Below are 22,898 nucleotides of genomic sequence, written 5' to 3' on the forward strand. Positions count from 1 at the left end.
GTTACACAGGAATGTGTCCAGGAGGGTTTTGAATGTCTCCAGAGAAGGAGACTCCACAACCCCCCTGGGCAGCCTGTTCCAGTGCTCTGTTACCCTCACTGAGAAGAAGTTTCTTTGCATATTCCAGTGGAACCTCCTGTGTTCCAGTTTGTATCCATTGCCCCTTGTCCTATCATTAGTTGTTACCGAGAAGAGCCTGGCTCCATCTTTGCAACACTCACCCTTTATAAACATTAATGAGGTCACCCCTCAGTCTCCTCTTCTCCAAGCTAAAGAGACTCAGCTCCCTCAGCCTCTCCTCATAAGGGAAATGCTCCACACCCTTTATCATCTTGGCTGCCCTGCGCTGGAGTCTCTCAGCAGTTCCCTGTCCTTCTTGAACTGAGGGGCCCAGAACTGGACACAATATTCCAGGTGCAGTCTCACCAGGGCAGAGTAGAGGGGAAGGAGAACCTCCCTCAACCTACTAACCATCCCCCTTCTAATACACCCCAGGATGCCATTGGCCTTCCTGGCCACAAGGGCACAGTCCTGGCAATATTACAAATATTACATCTTCTGCAAGGTGTAAACTTACTCAAGTCTCCAGTCTCAGCATCATGTGATTATGTGAAAACTAGAGTTTTAAGGTGAAAGCCATCTGATTATAATTGCAAAGTAAGAACACGTGCCTTAAAACATGCTTCAGAATGGATACATCTACCCTTTCATTTTTAAAAATGAAGACTGTAAATATCGAGGTTTTCAGGGCTGGTGAGTGCGCTGCCCACAGCTGCAGCCCATAGAGCTCCAGACCCCTTCCCCACTCCCCCGTTCCTTACGCTTCCTTCTACCAAACGCAGAGCGAACTCGCACATCTCCCCACAGCCTCTGCCAAATATTAAGGCAATGAACGCGTGCGCTGCAGCGCCGAACATGTTTCGTGCAGAAGGAGGCAGAGGATCATTCTCTGGGAGAGCGGGCAGGTAACCGCGCGTCTGAGCACCTGCGTGACGTCACGGCGAGCACTCGGCAGCCGACGCAGCCAAGTTTTTGAGCAACTCCCTGCGACAAGAGGTTTGGCAGCTGTTTTTGTTTGGGTTGGGGGGTGGCGGAACACAGCGGACCCTTTTGCGCTGGTGACTGCCCCGGAGAGGACGCCCTACCACCCTTTCCCGCCTCCGCGCACCCACCGTCTCCTCGGGACGGCAGGGGGCGGGGCCATGACGTCAGCGGCGGGCGCGGGGCGGCCGGGCGCCGCAGTGCGGGCAGGAGGCCGCGGCGGCGGGCGGGGGGAGGTTGGGGCTGTACCTGCGCGGCCGCGCCATGGTTCGCTTCGGGCTGACCGTCGTCCGGCAGTGAGTACCGCCGCACAACCCCGCCGGTGCCGGGTTTGCCCTTTCCCCGTCTCCTCGCTGCTTTCCCCTCCCCCCGCATCTCGCCGATGCCGGGACGGGCCGTGGCGTCAACGGAGTTCCGCTCCCCCGCTTCTGCCCCCCGATAACGGGCGGTCCGTTGGCCGCGCGCAGCCCCCTGAGGGATAACGGCCTCATGTCGGTCGGTCGGTCGGTCAGTCGGGCGGGGCTGCGGCGGGAGGGAGCCCGCGGGCGGAATGGGCGCTGTCCCGGCCCGGCCCTTGAGGCAGGCGGGGTATCCGCGTTCTGCGGCCCCGGAGGGCATCGTTGTGGGCCGGGCTGGGAGGCGCTTGACCTGGGAGGGGCTGAGCAGTCAGTGCCGCCGGTGTTAGCAGGTGCGAGAAGGTGCGTGAGTCTGCTCTGGGCAGGTTAAGCTATGTCAGCGTAGTTTAGTATTGGTGGAAGTGTGAGGTTGTGCGTAACATCAGTAAGTGCTATTTGTGAACTCTTGGGTGACCAGTCATAAGACTTTTCGCCTGCCAAGAGCTCTCTGGTGGGGCACCGCTCATTTAGGAATGTTAGTCTAATGTTTCTACTGTGAAATATGAATGGATTGGTGTTTGTGACTTAGTTAAAATTGGCAAGATGAGTTTTTCTTTCGAGCTACACTGGATATTGACAAAAATTTGTCACTAACTAGACTAAATAGATCCAGCTTCCTGCATTTGACAATTAACTCTAATTTTTATGAAAGCTAAACTTTTTCTTCTCCTAAACATTTTCTCTTCAAAGTACTGGCCTTCTATGATCAAGTAGCTATTTGCAGCTCATTTTGAAGCTTTCTACCCAGCAGTGGTTATAGCGCTTTGTATAAAAACTAAGCAGCACACTTGGCTTTAGTGCTGCAAAAACTTAAGCACGTGACATTTTAGTCAGATGAGGAGTCTCAACAAAGTCAGCATGCTTAACTTTGTTCATGTTGAGTTTAGTTGTTAGATTTTTCCCTCCCGAATAAATCTGCACATGGTTTTAGTCACTCTTCTCTTGAAATACTGTTAATTATGGTTTTCAAGATAAGATATTGTAATTCCTGAAGAAGGTGATGTGCATTCTAGTAGTTTTTCTCCAGTTCTGGTTTCTTAATGCTGTGTTACCTCAAGGTGTGCAGCCTGCTCTGCTGCTATCTTTGGTATCTCTTGAATTGGCTTCCCTTTAAAGCACACGTCCAGTTATCTGGTACATGCTTTTCGTAAGAGGACTTTAGAGTCTTCCTGCATCTTCCTTCTCTCCAGAATGGAGGCGTTGTTATAGTACATAAATTATAATGCATTTACGATACATTTAAGAAATTACTTCCCTTCCTTTTATTCCATGTAGGTTTGTTTTAGTAAATATTGACTGCATAATTGGAGTTGACTGCTTGAAAATGTTTTTGGTTTATTTTAAAGTCTTCAAATACATATTTTGAAAAGAGGCTATGCTGTACTCCATCTCACTTTAATATTCAGACTTTGCTGTCTTCTGTTGGTATCTAATACAATAATGGCTTTGAACATGCACTAAAACTATTGTGAGTGAAGATTTTTTTTTGTTTGTTTATAATCTTTTTCAGTGGAGAAACAAGATTCAACAAAGACAAGATACTGCAAGGTTAGTATCAATTATTCTAGTAGCTGTTAGAGGTGGAAATTTATTCTTCCCTGTGCAATGAGAAATCCTGTAACCAACTACTGAAATGTTAATTATTATTATTATGGAATAATATTGCAAACCTTAAGGACTTTATTCATAAGCGAGGACATTAGCTTGATAGCTGTATAGAACTGTTAAGATTCTAAGTTGGTATCCACAGAATGTCAACAAATAGTATTCCAGTAGTTCCTTTTCCTAAACGGGGAAAAAAAGGTTACTTGTAATCAAAGTGATAGCAGCACCTGTTATTGAGGATGCCAGAATGTCCCATAGCACTGTGTTAAATCTCAGAAGTATGAAGACTGGGAAAAGGGCTCCTGGGACTCAGATGAGAAGTGAGAACTGCAGCTCTGGTGAAGAACCAGCCAGGTGCACATTTGTATGGTGGAGTTGGTAAGGAGCTGCAGAAGGATAGATAAAGGTCATGTTGTAAAGGAGGCTGTTGCCTTAAGAAGGTTATCTGTCACTTGGGAAAAAAAAAAGCCTACAGTAGAGCAAGGGAAAATGAAAAGTAAAGGTTGTTTAAATGCTTGAACTGTTCAATCCCATCTTTTTTTAGAAAGGCAGTCTTTAGACAAAACATTTCAAAACAGACTTCTCCGTAGTGACGGCTGACTGGTACATCCAGAAGTGAAAACACTGAGCTGCTTGGATGTCTGTTATAGGAAAACTGAGGCTCACTGCTACAAGGAACCTAGTGGTGTTCTGAATAAATAAACTTCATACACTGCTACATGCTGTGAGGAAGAATAACTCTTCCAGATTTTCCTACCTCTGTTTTGACATTGCAATTTACAGTTCTTGCAGCATGGCTTTGTGTTAATAATAAAGTGAATAAATACTCCCACACTTTATGTTATTAGAAGTACCAATGACATTGTTTAATTTCCTGGTCTTCTGTGGTAGATGACATGTAGCGAGTTCTTCTTCAATGTGAACATTGCCAACTCTTAGAGAAGCATGTGCATCTTGTGTTTTGAGAGGTGTAAGACCTATGCCAGCATAGTGGGGTGCAGGCTCTCACATGGCTGAACTACGGACAACGTGTTCAGAATTCAAGATCTGGACTTCTGGTGTCCTGTCTTTTACTATTGGAAGGATATAAATGATTGTTCATTTGCTTGGTGAAAAATGTTTTTGTGGTTGTTCTGGGTCTAATGAGAGTTACATGCTCTCTACTTTGACTTCCTACGAAAGTAAAATAGGTTGCACAAGTGTGGACATAGCAATTTGTTAAAGGTTTGTCCCTCTGGCACAGTTCTCAGTTCTCTTACAGACTCTGAGCTGTGACAGGAGCACACCTGTTTCATTCAAGCTGGATTACCAAAGTGTTGGCTCTCTCAGTGCTGTCCTAGAGCTCTGCAGCCAGTTAAGTTTCACAGACTACTCTGGCTGAAAACAACTTTCGGAAGGGTTACTGCTTTTCAGTTAGGTTTGTTCCATCAGCTATGCAGCTGCATGAGCTTAAGTGTCAATGTGCAAGGTGGAGTAGGGGAGAGGAAGAGACCACAACAGATTGTGTTTACATCAGCTGTAAAATTCTTGTGAAACTGTGTCTTTGGCAAAGAGTGTGTGCTGCTTTCCGCTTTACACAGAATCTCTTTTTGTCTTATTTCTTCAAGGGATTGTCAACGTTAAGGAATGGGGAGGAGCAGGCATTTCATGTTTGTCAGGATGTGACTCTCCTCATGTGCATACTTTTTCCATATATGCATTTTAATATCAACAACAGTATCTCAGCTGTATTGTCTTTTTTTCTTATTTACAATCAACAAATCTGTTTACAGAGTTTTGGTTGTGAGATTCCTCTTGCAGGAGGCCTACCAGTGATCATTTTAAAAAAGACAAGTGATTTGAAATGACTACTCACATTTAGAAAATGTAGGCCTCTGTTTTGTGCTTAAATTTGTCTTATATATACATTAATATGAATACAATCGATAACAATACTTCTGTTTTCATAGCCTGTACTCCTTTTTTTCATACAATTTGTGTGGCAGAGTTTAGGGAACACCAGAGGAACAGTGACTTTTACTAAGGGTTGACTTTATTGAAGGAGGAACATTTTTCTTACAACTGAGCAGATTCTTTATTGCTGCCATGCTTGCTCAGCTGCTAAATGATCTAAAATGTGCATGTCTTAATGTTGATGGGTTTTTATTTTGCAGGTCAAGGAGTGGATGAGCCGCTCTCTGCAACTGGTTTCAGACAAGCGGAAGCTGCTGGTGTATTTCTCAGTAATGTGAAGTTTACTCATGTCTTTTCAAGTGACCTCCTTCGAGCAAAGCAGGTAAGTGTTTCTTGAGGCAACTGAACGTAAATGTTAGCTTCAGAATTTGACATTCATTTGCTATTGATGATGCCAGAATACTACAGTGACAGAGAGCCAAAAGCTATTTTGATGGACTTAGAACTGCAGTTTAAGTTGTGTAGAATTCAAGGCAGCCTCTATGTGTGAGGGAATTTCAATGGAAGCAGCTCAGATACGAAGCAGTGAAGGCCATCTTGCTTTGCAGGGTGTCATGCAGTCTTGTTCTTATGGATTTGCCTTTATTTTATCTGTGTGTATGTTCTTGCTAAAGGAGTAATTGGGACTTAGAGGTAACACAGACTGAAGTCAGTTTCTTTGAAGAAACAAACCAAATTTGAGGTGATATTTTTGTGCTGTCATGCATGGCAGCTATATGCTGTGTTTTTCGCAGGAATGCAGACCACTATAGGCAAGATCAGTTTTTGCTGTAAAGTCAGTACAAGGATCATTAAATATGCAGAGTGGTTGGATTTTGGCAGGAAGGTAATATCACACCTCTCACTTTGATGCACTACTTTAATAGTTTGATTAAACTGGAAAAAATGTTAATTACTGAGTGGGATTATATGTGGTTTTGTGTACAAGATTACAAAATACTCAAAAAATTAGAGAAGTTGAACTTTTAAATGTAGAGGCATAGATCAGCTGTTCTAGGAAGGTCCTGTCTCCTGTGGAAGCCTTATCCTTAATTCTTTCTTCTTTTACTGATGCTATGATTTCAGGAGACTTCATGTGATTGAAACTAGCAAGTGATTCTTGGTAGCCCTGGTGGTTGCTTGCTTTTTGCTTTGTTGCCCTGCTACAAAAAGTCTATGAAGTCTTGCTGTAAACCAGATCGACAGAATCTGGTATAAATCCCTCCTTTTTTTTTATTCTTAAAACTTAAATCATCAGTACTGCTCATCAGTTTTGCAGCACAGTCCCATAAACTGTTGTAGCAGCACCACTTAGGCAGAAAACAAACACAGAGGGAGGGAGGAGTGCAATAATATTTTTAAAATATATAATAACTGCCTGACACATTGCTTCATTTAAGTGTGTGAATGGCAGTGATTATAATTAAAAAACATTTATAGTGCATTATAACATTTCTAAGACTGTCTGTGCTATGTGTCTGCCTTAGGGGAGTTGATTTTGAATGCTCAGCTGCTTGAGAGTGATGTTGGTAATTTTTTTCCCTATGTTACGGACAGCCTTTTCCATGAGAAGCATTTGCACACTCGTAATGTAGAAGACAGACCTGAATTTGTCCTTTGCATAAAGGAAATGTGTTTTGCCACTTGTTTGACAAGCTTTCCAGACTTCACAGAAGTTTTTCCAAAGATGTGTAAAGCTGCAGTTTCCATTAGCATGGAACTCCCTTTTTTTTGGCAGCTAAATATCTATGAAGAAGTGTCTTTTAAATTGTCACTTCATAGCTCAAGTATGAGAGGAATGCACAAATTCCCTTGCAAAAGTGGAAAAAACCTGTTTTTTTTAAAGAAACTGTTAGTGGTAAAGTTTAGTTTTCCTTGCAGCATCTCCTCCATCGGCTGTAGTCAGGGTGTGTACTGGTTACTGGAATCAGGAGTGGTACACTGTCCTCTGGCTACTGCCCATGGCTGACAGATGAACATCGAAGCCTGGGCAGGATAGGAGAAAACAGGAGTATATGCCAAGAGTGGTACTAGCTGGGCAGGAATCCTGAGAGTGAAAACAGATGCAAAGTGAGCATGTATAGGAAATGCAGAGAGAAGCTTTGGAGGGAAGCCTGTTTGAAAGAATAAGCCTAGGAGGGAAGGTCCCAGACTAGGTCCAGAAATTAGCAGGCCAACCTGCAACATGAAAATAAAAAATAGACTAGTTGGGCAGACTGGGATGTGGCGTGAGCAGATCATAACTCCGTAAGACTTGTAAGCTTAACAGAGCATAACATCAGCATCTGCAGGGGATTATGAGGCCCTACTGTGAGATGCTCATTCTGTTGGGAAAAGAGCCTTGCAGTGCCAAAGGTTGGTTCAGGACTGGGACAGGTTGAGCTCTGAGAACTGAGGGAAAAAAAAAAAAATCTCTGAGTCTTTTCCATTTATAAAGTGGTAATGTTTCTGAACCATGCTGGTGTTCTGGTAATGGATGGTGTAGGAAAGGTGAGAGGAAGGTAAATCTCTTCTTCAGGGCAGATTTTGGTTTCAGCACATTAAATGAAAATTCATTTTTATTTGCAGTTCAGAGTATGAATTAGTGCTCAATATGTGAATGTTGTCTATTCTATGTACTGAGTGAGTCCTGGAGAAATTTCAGGATACAATCATACAATTAACTATGCTATTCATGTATACAAGGAAATTTATTCAGCCCGCTCTGAATTTGACATTACTCTGTGACAGAAATTCAAGGTTGCAACATAAAGCCTTTCCTAAGCAATACATCAAATAGATCATAAAATCTTGTTAGTACAAGGCTGCTTCTTATTTGCCAGAGTCCAAGGAGCCTTTTCAAAATGAGTGCTTTGAATGTCAGTTCAATTGGATGTGGACATTTCCATGAGACTTCCAGCTGATATTACCAGTCAAAACTGTAGGTTAATCCAGTACCATACTTCAGTGCATCTAAGAACAGGAGCAAGTTAGCCAGCACTCTAGAGTCTATATAAGGCAATACTTTTTCCAAAGTAGTATCAGAATTTCCTTTTGATCAGTTGTCTTGCTCTCCCTGCACCCACAAAATCACATGCTTCCTTGGAAGGAAAAAAAATGTCAAGATTTCCAGACTTGTTAAAAGCAAACTAAGCCCTTTGGGTTTTCTCTGTCTCTTGGCCATGCTATCAAAAGGCAGGTGAATACAGCTTGAGACTTTTTTTTTTGTTTTCCCAAGTGAACCATCCAGGGTATTTTTTCCTCACAACGTTTAGGCAGACACTTCAGTATGTTGCCAGAAAACAACGTCCTGCCTCTTAACTGCTTCAAGAGTATTTGATTTCTGAGGTGCATTAAGTAGCCACTTGCCAGAAAGTAATTTCATTTGGTAGATGCTATGTCTTTTGCAGTGGCTTTAACTCATCAGTTCTTAGGAATATATTGCTTGTGAGTCTGAATCATGTACTACGTGTAAAGAATGTGTCACGGTGATTGCTTTGTGAGTAACAAGTACGGTAAATCCTACTGCTGCTTTGTGTCTTGCTGCCCAACTTTCATGGCTGCTAGGTGTCTTTAATTATTCTGGACTTTGAATTGTGAAAGAAATTTCAGAAGATTGCAGCTTTTCTGCCTTTTGTGACCTGATGCAGGTCATATATCCAATTCTGACAGAAATGAGTGGCTGAAAATCTTTTTATCTTGTTTGTTTGGGTTGTTAGGTACTACTAATGTGATTCACAGTGACTGTGGTGTTGTAAGATGGTGTTATCTGTCACATGAGAAAACAAGTTGATAATGTGACTGTATATTCACTTTTTAGACTGCTGACACAATTCTAGGAAAAAATAAGTTTTGCAAAGATTTGGAAATCAAGTATGATGCAAGACTTCGAGAGAGAGTAAGTGCCGAAAGAGTTTGTTTTAATATTGAGCACTGAAGAGGTTGAAAATGTAACTTACTGCTGATGTGTATCTTGTGTTATTAAATGGTAGATTTAACAGTGGAGAGCACTATTTCTTGTGGTTTTAGTCATTGAAAACTGAACTTTTCACATCAGGTACTATAAGTTGTTTGCAGAATCGTGAAGCAAAGCCAAAATTTAGTGACCAGTGCTGTAAATGTGATGTTCTAATGATTTAAGTAAGGTAAGATTTACATGTAGAGGGAATTATTTTAAATGTAATAAAAAACTTGGCTCTGTTTTCTAACACCATATGTAGAGTGTTAAAGATAACTCCCTCTGCCTACCTCTTCTAGCCTGATGACACAAGTCATTGTTGGCTTTTTAGCTGCTCATGCCTTTTCATTTGCATAGAGACCACAGGAAAGCTCCTCTGCTGCCCATGAAACAATCTGCTTTCCTGATTAGTCTCGCTGCCTGATAATGCTCGTAATTATTCCTCTGGTCTGTTTTTAAATAGGTCTTGATCAGAATAAACTCAGATTCTGACAGTTTCTCCTGCTATGAATCACCCTTCAGATCCTACACTGAGAGTGTCAGCTGAATTTTAAATAAGGAAATGCTACAAAACCAAAAGTGGGATGGCATATTGCCAGCAGGCAAATAAGTGTTTAAGTAGCAGAACATAGTTGTAGCATTTCCTATTTGGATCATTTTCTGTCAGAAATTCTTGTTCTTCTTCTGAAACCAGCAAGTTAAATGCCCACCCCGTCTTTAGTTGCTTTACCACTTGACTTTTTGAAAAAATTATGGGTCGTGATACAGTATTTTAGAAAGAATACTCTCAGGTCTCTGTTACAACTTTTTTTCACTTTCATGATGTTTGTATGGATGCATAGAAATGCCAGTACAGTGTCTGGAGGCCAGAAGTTTTAAGTTGCTACTCTGGATAACTGAAATTAAGTTCGAATTGCATGAAAAGAAGCGAAGCCCTTTAAAAGAACATATGTCATTGACCCTATTATGAAAATTTCATTCTCTCATGCTTTGTTTTCATGCGAGAATACTGGAAAAACATTTAAGATTAGAATTTAATTTTCAGCAGCTTCAGAGCACTTATCTCTTAGTATTTTAGTGTTCTTAAATTGCCAATATTTTGCTTTTGAGAAGGGGATTGAGAGCCTGAAATAAATGTATTTCAGTACATTTAAATTCTGAAGACTATAAGAAATTAATTATTATGGCAGCTAATTGCATATCCACAGCAAGTGGATAGTGACACAGAAGTCAAAAAAACCTCAGTAACGAGTATATGTCTGTATCCTGTTTGCCAACATCTGGATTTCTTGAATGTGTGTAACTGAGTGTTTGACAGTATAGCATCAACTCCTACTTTCTCAAAATATTAATCGTAACTGCAGCATTTTTACTGTCTTTGGGCATTTCAAGGAAACACCAAAGCTTTCCATTTGAATATATTTTTCATCTGTTAGTGGTAGTGAAGAATTAATCTTCAGAGAGAGAAATATTTATTTGTTTTACCATTGTCAGTGGTGTGTCTTGGAAAGATCTTCAAGGTCAAAAATTGTAATGCACATCCAAGTATATCTATCGTGTAAAATACATTACAGATAATAAATATTATGTTTTATAATGAGACTTCCGGTGATCCAGAATAACTAGCTGGTATGTATGGGTTCTGCATTTGGGCGTCTTGGGAATAAACATACCATTGAAGGCAGTTAATTGCATGTTCTCTGAGTCTGTTAACATATGTCTTCAAGATCTTTTTTGCTTTATTTGTTTTCTGAAAATGCTGTCTGCAGCAGTAATGTGTCTTGAAAAAAACGGGAGGAGACCTTATCTTTTATTTTTAATATATGGACGACTTCTGTTTTTTCTTTGGTTGGTTGGTTTTGTTGTTGTGTTTGTTTGTCTTCTTCAAAAATTCTGATTTTTAAAATGGACTCTTCCTTGGTTGTGGAGATTTCAGAGATCTGTAGAGAAACTATTTGTTTTTTTACTTGAGAAAGATAATTCCCTGTAGTCTTTCTGCAAATGAAAAGTAAATGGAGTTTATCCTCGTGTGAACCACTACAAGCAGAGGTTTTTGCAATATGACCTCAGTTACAAAGACATCTGAACCTTATATTCTAAGGGTGTCAAGAATGTATAAAAAAATGTCAAGGCAAAGATGAGGCTGGAGGTAATGTTTTGAATGGTAGTTCTTCAGGTGAGATGCTGCTCTTAATGTATTTCTCTACCCAGCATGTATATATATACTTAAATAGCAGATATAAAGATACCTCCTCCCCCCAGTATTGGGATAAAATGTATGAGGTAGTTAAGCCTGCACATTATGATTGAGAATCCAAGAAAACAAAGCTGTTAAGAGATGCTTGCTTTGGAAGCTGTACTGGAGACTTGACGTATCTTGCTAAACTCGCTTTTTGTAACCTGCCTCTTACAGAAATATGGAGTTGCAGAAGGAAGGCCTTTGACTGACCTCAAGGCTATGGCAAAGGCTGCTGGAGAGCAGTGTCCTTCATTCACACCTTCCGGAGGAGAAACACTGGATGAAGTACAGTATTTATTTGTGTTCTAGTTTCTAGGCCATTTCATCAATGTAGATGCAGCTATTGTGCACTTAGGAACATCTTATTGAGAGCTTACTCCTACCAAAGGTAGCTGTTTTCCAAGCTAAAAACACTAAAGGTTGGACCAAATGATCCTTGTGGTTCCTTCCAACCTAGTATTTTATGATTCGATACTTAACCTGATTACAGTGGCTGCCAAGGAGGGGATCTCTTTAGAACTAAAATACAGATTCTGAGACTGACTCCTCTTGTCTGCAGGAGGATGATGGCAATTGCTCTCAAACTGGGCTTCACAGGGCAGAGGAGTTTTGACAGCCTTCAGTAACTTACTGATTTCTGAGACTTATCTGTGATAAATGTTTGTCTTCTAACTTAAGTAGTTATATCTGGGATTTCTGAAAGCTGAAGTCTTTTGCATTCTTCATAATGTACTCTTCTGATTTTTCTCTTTAGGTAAGAGAGCGTGCAAGGGATTTTTTTGAATTTCTTTGTCAGCTAGCTGTTGGATTGGAACAGAAAGAACAAGACATGCATGGTGCAGCAAGCAGCTCAGGAACATCTGAAGAACAGTTAGTTTTCCCTTGGACAAACCACTGTAGTGAAGCAGAACTTAGCTCTGATAACAGTGGAGCTTCTAAAATATTAGATGCCAATATATTAGTGGTGAGTCATGGAGCCTACATGAGGAACTGGATTGGTTATTTTGTTTCAGATCTCAACTGTACTTTGCCAACAAATTTAACAAAGTCTCAGTTGTCTTCGGTCAGTCCCAATACAGGAGTTAGTCACTTTGTTGTAAAACTTGAAAATGGAAATTTGTTAAAACCTGAAATCACATGTGTTTGTCTTAATCAAGACTCTCACTTAGTGGATGTGGGAGCTGAATGTGTAGCTTCAAAAGTGTTTTAGGAGTCTTTGTAGGGGAAGTGGTTTTATATCACAATTATGCTAAGCTTGGGAAAGGTATCTGTAGTAATGACTGAGACTGAGCGGAGTTATTGACACTAAACTGCGAAACTGAAGACATGCAGCTGGTCACCATCTTAAAAGAATTTGCGTGGCACTAGTGCCCGATACAAGTTGGCACTAGAGAAATAACACAAATGTTCTTTATAAACAGAAACATAATACTTCCAGTCACCTTCATATGTGCTCTTACAGTGCATAGTTTTAAAAACTTATTTTTGTTAGCCGATATATTTTTTTTGTTATCTCCCAGTAAAAGATTTGGGGAGGGGAGAGGAATGGTATGTCAAAGATGAGCTATACTGTATTCTTGTTTTATTACAAAATGCTATATTGTAATATTAAACATATATGTTGTCTTAAAATAACTTTTTTGAATGCAATAGTATAACTTAAAAAAGAGCATTGCCTAGTGAAAAGGTTTGGTACAGAGCCAGGGGGTGTGTTCCAGGCTCTGATACTAAATAGCTGTGAGACTCTGAGCAAATCTCTTCTCCATTTGTAAAGTGGGGATGATGATATACCTACCTCACAGGAGTGTTTTGTAAGAAATTGTTAGTGTTGCTGAGACCTCTGTTGAAGAGCACTGTACACAAACAAAGTATTTATTTTTAACTATAACCTGGAACCTCATGTGCACATAGTTGAAATAACAGTCTCTCTTCTGAAAAAGAACCTTATCAATAGGGCAACTTGGGCCGAACTAGAACTATGTTGTCAATTGCAGTTATACACTTGATGGATGAATATTTTTGCCTAGAATTAGGCAAGTTTGATTGCTTATAGTTGCTGTTGGTACTGCATTCTTTCCCCACTGGGATGTTTGTAGTGTTACTGTGTAAGCTTATCTGACTTATGTTATTTATAATATCCACATACTTTTTCTTCATGTGCATATTTTAAGCCTGTTTAAAAAAAAAATTAAAGGCTTCTGAGTAGAACTCCATTTTGTCTGTATTTCTTCTGAGGTAAAAATCTTTGATAATGTTACTCTATGAAACTTTGCTCAGATAATATACCTTCTTTTATTTTTTTTTTTTTTTAATTTTCTGAAAACCCCCAGGTTGGTCTTATACTGTAAAAAAAGAGCTCTTCTTAAGTATGATGAATCAATGCTATCCAGACTCTAACCTGGAAGAACCACTGATGTGAAAATGTTAAGGACATATATAAATTGTTTGCAACTGTGCAAAACGAACTGTTCAACTGAAGTTTTAATTTTTTGTAACTTTAAAAAATATGCTGTCTTGTGTAATTTGAACTAATTGGCTTCTTTGCCTTGAAGCAGAGACTTGAATTTTGAGGAGGAAAAAAAGGTTGCTGTTTTTTCCTTGAGCAAGTGGGTACCTGTACTTTACTGGGGCCTTACTAAAAAAACAGCAATGTAATTATTTAATTTGGTGCTGGTGACTGTACTTTGCTTCTTCCGTTCCTGTGACTGTGATTCAATAGGAGAGTTCTCACGATTCCTGCTTGAACACAGAATGGAGGTGTGCTGCTGTTTTTTGTGCTGTTCGTCCAATACTAATACTGCTGAAACGCAGAGGATGAAATGGGAAGTGTTCAGCCCTGCAGTGACCAGAGGTGAGTTTCTAAGGTGGTCTTCAAAACCCTGGAAATGAACTGAAGCCTTTTTACCTGTGGTGGGGCTTGTTATGCAGCCAACAACAGGGAAACCATCTGCTGCTGTGTGTAAAAACCAGTCTCTGGAGAGGAAAGCAGCTTACCCAATAGGCACAGATGGATACTGGTAACTGGGGTCAGCAAAGACTGGTCTTTCAACCTCTAACACATTACATAATGTGAAGGATTAGACGCCCTTAAATTGGGTTGATGAATTTAAATGGAGTTTATACTGAACTCTTGCATTGACAGGCTAAACTTGTTATCTGCTGATCAGCTGGCTTCCTTTTATTTCTTTACTGAGGAAAGGCACTTTGTTAGGGCTTCTCTTTCCCTGTATGAGACAGTTTGTAAATGTGCAAGTGTATCTGAGCAAACTTTTACAACTAGGAGTTTTCCAACAAACATGAAATTTTCATAAAATACAATCCTGGGAAACTTAAGATTTTTCAAGAACAAAAAAAGCTTTGGTCAAAATGGCTCTATGTCAAGTTTCATTTTATATAAACAGCCTTTGTTCAAAACAAAGATATTATTAAGCAAAGTGTTTCAGTGTTATTCTCAAGTAAAATTTTCTGAATTCAAATAGTCACAACAAAAAGTTTAGAAAATTAATAATTTTTTTTTTTTTTTTGAGAAAGCCAGCTAACTGGAAAAGTCTTTGGCTAGCCAGCTGTTACTGCTATCAGTCATGATTACCACCCAAACAGTAAGTTTAAAAAGGGCACATTTCTAATCAAAAGTCCAGAGATTGCAGTGGTAGCTTGGGGAACTGCTCAAGACTTGTTTAAAAGTGTCTGTAGTTCTTTTTCACAAATCATTCGTTCTTAATATACTGGATGAAATAAGCTATGTACACAGGAAGGAAAAATGGGAATGTGGGCTTTTGCACATACTCCTTGAGCTTCTTGTGAAATGCAGCTTCCTAGAGGGCTCCTGAGTACTAATTGATGAGCACAGCCAAAGAAGGTAGAAAAGTTTTAATTATGACTGTTAATGGAGTTAATAGCAGAGGGTGAGACTGGAGTTCATTCTTAATTTGCCTGTCCCTGGTAGTACTTGTTTATTTCAAGAAGGCAAGTTCCATAGCAGGGGACTATCCTGTTAGTGCTTTAAATAGCTTGAACTTTTCTGTAATTGCCATGTCCTGAATTTTGTGAGTCATTCCATTATTACTTCTTGGAGCCAGAGTAACCAAGTTGAAAATGTGCATCCTTCAGCTAGAAAATGAGTGGAGACCTAATATGTTTTCCTCTTTAAGTCAGTAACTTTTGTAAGATATTTCAAAACACATTAGTGATTACTGTGCTTCCCTTAATTTAAAAGGCTTCTTTTTCTTTCTTGCCTACCCTCAAGCAGGTTAATTAACATTTTGCTCTTGCTGACAAGGTAAATATCTTATGAGAACATCTACTTATTTTGCAACTTTTGGGTAATATTCTTCCCATAGGCATTTTTGACTTTTCCTCTATAATTTGCTTTACCTTCTGTAATGTATTTGTAGGTGATTAAAATTTGGACCCATCCTAAGAAACCTCTCTTTATGATTATTTTCTTTAAGTTACTGTTAACAAATTCTTGTATTAACTCTTGCATAGGGCAAGCAGACAGTACAATAGTGTGTAGCCATGAAAAATACCAAAGGGTGAAACCATTCAGGTTTTCCAAAGAGCTCCTATGATAATGAAGTAACTTAAAAACTTAAGAGCCAGAATCTCCTCATTAAGACTTTGTAAAACACACTAAATTAATGTAAACACATCTGCCAGTGGCTGAGGTAGTGTAAGGAATCAAGCACGTTCTGCAGTTGCCCTGTTGTGTTCTTTCCATGTGTACCTGCCCTTGACATCGTTGGAGACAGGATACTGGCTCAGGTGATCTTACAGCCTGTCCTTTTCCTTTCAGCTTCATTACATCAGGTGTAAACTTCTCTATGCATGTAAAAGTAAATCAGTAATTCTGGAAGCTTCTGAAATTAGTTGTAAGCCTCTTTTCTTTAAATCTGTGTATACTACTGGTCTTTTAAAGTCTCTGAATTGACACTGAGTTTAAATCTTTCTCCTTACTCTTCTAATAAAGTGACACTTGTACATTTGTACAGTAATTCGGTACAGTTTATTGGGATCATGGGAAAGGAGAGCTCCACTTATAGATGGTTCTGTTAGGAATAGTCACAGAATATAAATATTTGAGGGATTACTCAGTAGTGGGCAATGAATGTTTTGTCCTTGTGAAATGCCAGCCTCTAATCAGCAGCAGGAGACAGGGCCTTAACTACAGGGTGGATTTTCAGCTGTAGCTGCCAAGAGAGGCTGTGAAAGCAGATGGAACTGTTGAACACATCAGCAGGACGATAAGCACTTCCACTGATAAGAAAAAGCTACATTCCTTTTGAACACCTTTATAAGAAAAGGTGGCCACGAAGCTGGTGAGGGGTCTGGAGCACAAGTCTTTTATAAGGAGCGGCTGAGGGAACTGGGGCTGTTTAGCCTGGAGAAAAGGAGGCTGAGGGGAGACCTTATCACTGTCTACAACTACCTGAAATGAGGTTGTAGCATGGAGGGTGTTGGTCTCTTCTCCCAAGTAGCAAGTGATAGGACAAGAGGAAATGGCCTCAAGTTGAGCCAGGGGAGGTTTAGATTGGATATTAGGAAAAATGCTTCATGGAAAGGGTTGTCGGGCATCGGAACAGGCTGCCCAGGGAAGTGGTGGAGTCACCATTCCTGAAGGTGTTTAAAAGGTGTTTAGACAAGGTTCTTAGGGACATGGTTTAGTGCTAGAGTTAGGTTATGGTTGGACTTGATGATCCTGAGGGTCTTTTCCAACTGAAATGATTCTATGATTCTATAACGTAGTCCTGAAATAAATGTTAGAAACATGTCATCTTGCCCACATAATGACCTGTAGTCAGATCTGAAAGACCCAATGCATACTTTAGAATTATCTTTTCAACTGGTGGAAGTTAAAAGCTGTCTTGGCAGGCTTTTTCGGCTGAACAGGAGGACATGAAAAGGTGACTCTGGAGATCACCAAGATCAAGAGGAAATTCAGTCCCCAGCATTCTAACCTAATGTTTTCTTTTGCTGAAGAGTCCAGTGGTATTCTGCTCATAAAAAGTGGTGCTTCAAAAGGTAGGGGTGGTGTGACCTCCGTTGCTAAAGTCATTGGTCATGTTTAAGCAATGCTTTACCAGACTGGCCTTGACTTGGAAAAGGTGACAGAAAAGACAAAGAAGAGTTCAAAGTTCCCTGCATTATAGTCCACTTGTTTCTCAGTTTTGATTCCACCAATATAATCTTCTAGCAGGCCTGCTGAATGTCTAGCAGCCATCAGGCATGCCCTTTGGCAGAGCGCACTGGTAGTATCACAGTTTCCTTTCTCTAAAGTATCAGACCTTTTTCAAGATATTTGCTCTATTCCCACAGTTCTCTGTTGGTTTCTGTTTTCCAGACATAGCCCTGTCTCTGCAACAGGAGAAGGGTGGGGGTTTTTTCCCTCCTCTTTTTTTTTCCAAGTACAGAATTTAGATCAGATGCATTCTCTATCCAAGCGTTTGGTATTTCATGAGACTGCCTCAGATCCACAGCCCACATGCCTGGACCTGAAATATATCAGATTTTCCCCAGATGTGTCCCTCTTGTGAGGGCTTTGGCCATGAGTCTGATGTTTTTGGATAGGTAGTAATCCCAGGCAAACGGCAGCTACATGAGTACAAATCAAGTGCAGAATATGTGAGCTGTTTCCCTGACATCCATAGATATGGCAAACCTGACGTGGTAAATCCAGTGCTGTTTGGGCAGGTTTCCTTTGCTGGGATCGCTGTAGTGTCACTTGCAAACATCTCTGGGATGTTCCGGTGTGCAGGGAGCCCTGTGTGAGTCTACGCATCTCCTGCCTGAACTCTAGAAGCTGGTAGTGGGGCCCCTGAGAGCACAACTGGAGAACAATAGTAGAGGCCTTGAGAAGAAATCTGGGAATGTTTGCATTGGCATTTGGGAATATTTAGCCTCTTCATAAGGTGTTTGGTTGTTTTATTATTGGCATCAGTGTGGATGTGTATGTAGTACAAGAAGGTTTTTTACAGTGAAGGTGGTTAAAATACTGGCCCAGGTTGCCCAGAGAGGTGGTAGATGCCCCATCCCTGGAGACATTCAAGGACAGGCTGGACAAGGCTCTGAGCAACTTGATCTAGTTGAAAATGTTGCTGCTCATTGCAGGGGGCTGGACTAGATGAGCTTTGAACGTCCCTTCCAACACAAACTATTCTATGATTCTGTGAATGTGGGCACAGGAAGATACCAGCATGAAAACATAAATCATGTATGGGCAATTACTGGTCTCTAAAGGAGTGCACTTGAGGGCCAGGCAGAACTCCTTTTTGGGCATGATTAGATGTGATGTTCTTTGATGACCAAAGAGGATCATTGATGGCTTTGATCAAGCCATAGCTAAACCAAAGAGGGTTTGATGCACTAGACTTGACTGTGGTAAGTCATGAATGTATTTTGGAAGAGCTAGCTATTGAAAAGTGAATTTACTGAAGTTAAAAGTTGAGCTAAAAAAGGTTTTATTTTAGAAGGGCAAGAATCACAAAATTAGTTTAATAAGGTCACCTATACTTACAAATGATAAAATTATTTTTATAAGGTCAGTTATACTTAAGAATCGCAACATTAGTTAATAAGGTCAGCTATACTTAGGAGACTTAAATTGACTTAATATGGAAGAAAGGGGGGAAAGTTTTACGTATTTAAATTGGAGATGTAAAAATTATCTAGAAGTCACATCAGAAACAGGCAAAAATTACAGGGAGAGTCTGTAGGCCCAGTTAGAGCAATAATAATCTCAGAACAACTTACTGATTCTGGGAAGAGAGCCTACAAGGAGTAGAAAGAAAGTTATATCATATAGAACATTGTATCTTAGATATGCAATGATAATGCAAAATAAATATAGAAAAGTAGCACAAACATCTTGAGATGTGTTATATCGAAACAGAGAACAAGGAGTATCAGAAATGTTGCATTATGTAAACAGAATAGACATTAGATAGTCTTAATTTATATCCCCAGAATGGATTATTTCATTTACAGCAGTATTGAACACAAGGTGGATAATGGGAATGAGGATAGGGAAAATACCACGTTTAAAGCCAAGAATTAAAGAATTTAATATGCTTCTGTCAGGGGAAATGACTAATCTTTATCCCAGAATTCTGAAAACACATCTAAAATTACATATCCGTAAGCAAGTATTTTAAATAGATCTGTCAAGTTGGGTGTGGAACTGTATGACTAGAGAAGAGGAAATAAAACATTTTTTGAATTTGAGAACAGAGGACAAAGTAATCTTACAGAACTGTTAACTTGACCTTAGTAACATTCAGGACTTTAGAAGGAATTCTGAAGGTATTCTGAAGGAGAATCTCATTACAGACAAGAGAGATAAAAGAAACCTGCAATATAATTAAATCAGTTCTTTACCATAAGTAGTTCACACCAGACTAAACTGATAGTTCTTTGATGAAATAACTTTTCTTTGCCTAGACATCAGTTATGGAATGTGATCTAGATGAATTTTAACTGAACACTTGACACAAAGGAAACCATCAGCTCAACTGGAAAAGATATATACTATTAGGAAAAAAAAAAAAAAGGTGAAGTAGGTATGCAAGCAGTTTAGAAGCACATGAGTAAGTAGTAATGTCCAAGGTCAAATGCTGAGCTGGAGTAAAGTTAATATTTAAGTTCCTCATGGAGCAATTTTTTTGTAATGACTTCGAATAAAAATACAGGAATGTGAAAATGTTAGTGAGGAAGCATCATCAATTACTATGTGGGTTTGGATACCATGCAGAGGAAGAAATGACGAATATGAAGAGAGAAATTAAAGAGATGGCATGAAACAAGCTACTACAGACTGCAAGCTCAGGCACTTTGATACCAATGACGTGAATTGTCCACTACATGCTGGAAGACCATTGTTGAAAACAACAAAAGAAGAACGGTCTGGACTAATATTAACCTCTGACCTACCATGGGTGGTTGGTGTTGTTGCATTTAGAAAGCCAAGCCTGATCCTGAAAGGTGTCTCTGGTCACAGTAAGGAGTCATTAATCCCATTGTACAAGCAGTGATGAGATCTCACCTCCAATGGTATGTGTAATTCTTGCTGCTTTTAAGGAAGGGTTGGGAAATGTAACTGTACCTTGAAAACAGGAAACAATGACCTGGGTTAAATAAATCAAAACCCTTGAGTTATTTAGATAGACACCAACAGCATTTTGTAAAATATTTCTTCTTACCAATAGATCCAGGAGTTGGTGTTTAATACATGGTTAGTTCTGGGGAGAATTAGTAGGCAATATTTCACTTAGGAATGTTGCTGTTTCTGAACTGTGCCTTCCTAAGCATGTTGCTTACCCTGTAAGCTAACCAACAAGAATTAAGTTGACTCTTGGGCAGATGAATGGTACAAGTCCTGTATCTCGTTTAAATGCGCAGAGTAGGGCAGAAGATAGAGAGACCTGCTTTACAGAAGGATTTCCAGCTTGGTAAACCACCAAAAAAATAATAGAAGTTGAGGTTAAACTCAGCTAACTTTCCAATCTTACTGCTTCTTAAGTCTTAAAATAAGTTCTTCTCCCTTCTAAAAACATTTGGGCTGTACTTAGGAATGTGCCTTTGACTCAACAGACAGATTCCTGACTTATGCGCCAGAGGTTCTTTGAATTGTTGGGGGTGTTTGCTCAGAGTTCCAGAATGGGTTTGTGGTCTTATTCAACCTGCCGTCTGCAGTGTGCAGCTTTCCGTTGCTTCAGCAAAACCACATAGTTCTCAAGTTACTAAGCAAAATACAGAGATTTCTGTAAGATGTTATCTAGATCAAGAATTTAACGACGCAATGTAGAACAGGATGTGTGGTAGGTTAATGAAGACTTACAAAATTAAAGGAATACAGATTAAAAGGAAGTGCAAGAGTACTGGAAGGTACGTGAATCATCGTGCTTTACGATCTAAAACAGTGTCACAAGGCTTGGAAAAAAACAGATGCTATTCTATCATTATTGGGACCATCCGTTCAGATGCCTGGTACTGGTCACTGTCAGGAACAGGAGTCTGGACCAGGTGTGACTCATCTCATGTCTTCCTCTGTTAGAATGACAACTCCAGGTAAAAAAAATCTTAAGGGTTCTCATTTCTTTCAGTAGCCTAATATGCCTCATAATCTTCATCTCCTGGTAGTGCCTAAGACCTCTTTGTGACTAGCACTCTAGTCTTTCTTCATTCTTCTTTTGCAAGCGTACATGACTCAGAAAACTTCTTTCAACCTTGTGAAAGACATGGGTGTCTGCATGAAAAGGGTGAAGAAATGTTTTTTGTCTTTCAACTTTAGCATAAATCCTCCATATGAGCCCCTTTCTCCCCTCACCATGGACTTTCTCTGAATGCCTGTGATTATTTCTTTAGAAGCACAGAATCAGATAAGAAATGGGGAAAAAAAAAAAAAAAAGAGGATGAATTCTGGTTAAATCAAATTAAAGGATGAAGACAAGGATGGTGGGTGATGACAAGAATCTAGAAACAGCCCACGTGGAAGGCAGGAGAGCAGAATGAGTGGTTGCACGAGCTCATGTCATGCTCAGCAGGTGTGGCTTGTGCTAGGAGGCACTTAGTGCCTCCTCGTGATGCCTGAAGCATTAACAACATTTCGACTTGTGCCGGCAAGTCCACCAACAGCCTAGCCCTTCCATAAGAAAACACAGGGGCTGATTGGTGCTTGGCAAAAACCTTTTTTGTTTTGGGCTTTGGTCACGCCTATTGTCTGGTACTCTTACCTGAAAAAGAATGAAGAAAAAAATACCTGAATGTCTTGCAAGCGTATTCATTTTGAAAGTCAGGGAAGAGGAAAGGAATACAGGATTACTACTGTGTAAAATTACAGTTTACAATGAGATGAATATTTTGGGATGTCCTTTGAGAGTCTCCATTCACACTTCTGCTCAAGTACTATTCTTTAATGTCACGATTCACAGACACTTCTAAAAAGATTCACTTCACTTTTCAGTTACATTTCCCAGAATTTGTTTGACCTAGAGATGGGAACCAAGTGCTTTTTTCAGGAGATATCTGCTTTTAGAAGGGCACCTGAAACAGGCAGTCTGGGTTTCATTGATTGGCTTGTACCATTATCATCCATGCTGTTGCCTTCAGTGCTGTGCTAAGGTACCTTGCAGATGCTTGGTGTTTTATTTGGGTTCCTCTATGCAGAAAACTGCCTCAGAAATAATTTCTAACAGCACCTCATGATCCATAAAATGTCAGTCTTTGGATTGTTCCTCTTTCTCAGCATTTATTCCTTGCTTTAAGATCTGGTTGCAGTTCCAGTTCACAACAGAACAAGCTTCCCAGGTAAGGAGAGACAACAACAGAACATATCTTTGTGTTTGTCCTGCTCTTGGAAAGAGAGGTGTTAGAGATGGCTTCTGGGGCCATGGTTTCTCTGCAGCATGATTTCTTCTTCTCTCCCTGTGCACAGCTTACTGTGAATGAGTCTGAACCATCCCAAGGCAGTACTGGTATTTCAAGTGTGTGGGAGACTAAATTATACAAGTTGTTTGGTTTTGTTTTGTTTTGTTTTCTCATACCTTGGCATCTATTAAGTTTCTCATATGCTTCAATCCTGTTGCACAGTCCTGCTGTGCCTCTTCACCTTTTGAAGTCCATGGACTTAAACCTTAGCAATGGGAGGAGAAAGGGATCTTGGAAAAGAGAGTCCTTCACCTACCTGACCACCCTCCCATTGAAGCCCATTGTCCTCATGCCCACAAAGTGCAACAGTACTGTGGTACCTGGTGGA

At 40.1% G+C, this 22,898-nt stretch overlaps 1 protein-coding gene across 2 annotated transcripts; it reads left to right on the forward strand.

Moving 5' to 3' along the window:
* The first annotated feature begins 1,203 nt into the window (after positions 1-1,203).
* On the forward strand, positions 1,204-13,357 carry TIGAR (TP53 induced glycolysis regulatory phosphatase). Of its 2 annotated transcripts, none has more exons than XM_065844039.2 (6): positions 1,204-1,337; positions 2,947-2,984; positions 5,195-5,316; positions 8,773-8,850; positions 11,324-11,434; positions 11,904-13,357. In XM_065844039.2, the coding sequence occupies exons 1-6, from the start codon at positions 1,306-1,308 to the stop codon at positions 12,357-12,359; spliced, it is 837 nt and encodes a 278-aa protein (XP_065700111.1). In that variant the 5' UTR covers positions 1,204-1,305; the 3' UTR covers positions 12,360-13,357. The 2 variants fall into 2 exon arrangements, with proteins under 2 accessions (XP_065700111.1, XP_071673183.1); XM_071817082.1 differs by lacking the exon at positions 1,204-1,337 and adding an exon at positions 1,352-1,739.
* Positions 13,358-22,898: the final 9,541 nt, after the last annotated feature.

Source organism: Patagioenas fasciata, chromosome 1 (assembly GCF_037038585.1).
Source record: "Patagioenas fasciata isolate bPatFas1 chromosome 1, bPatFas1.hap1, whole genome shotgun sequence".
NCBI classification, from domain to species: Eukaryota; Metazoa; Chordata; class Aves; order Columbiformes; family Columbidae; genus Patagioenas; species Patagioenas fasciata.

Coding starts and splice junctions, on each gene's coding strand:
- TIGAR (XM_071817082.1), top strand. CDS start 1,531: ATGTCGGTCGGTCGGTCGGTCAGTCGGGCGGGGCTGCGGCGGGAGGGA. Junction 1,740..2,946: donor GTGTTAGCAGGTGCGAGAAG/GTGCGTGAGTCT, acceptor AATCTTTTTCAG/TGGAGAAACAAGATTCAACA. Junction 2,985..5,194: donor CAAAGACAAGATACTGCAAG/GTTAGTATCAAT, acceptor TTTATTTTGCAG/GTCAAGGAGTGGATGAGCCG.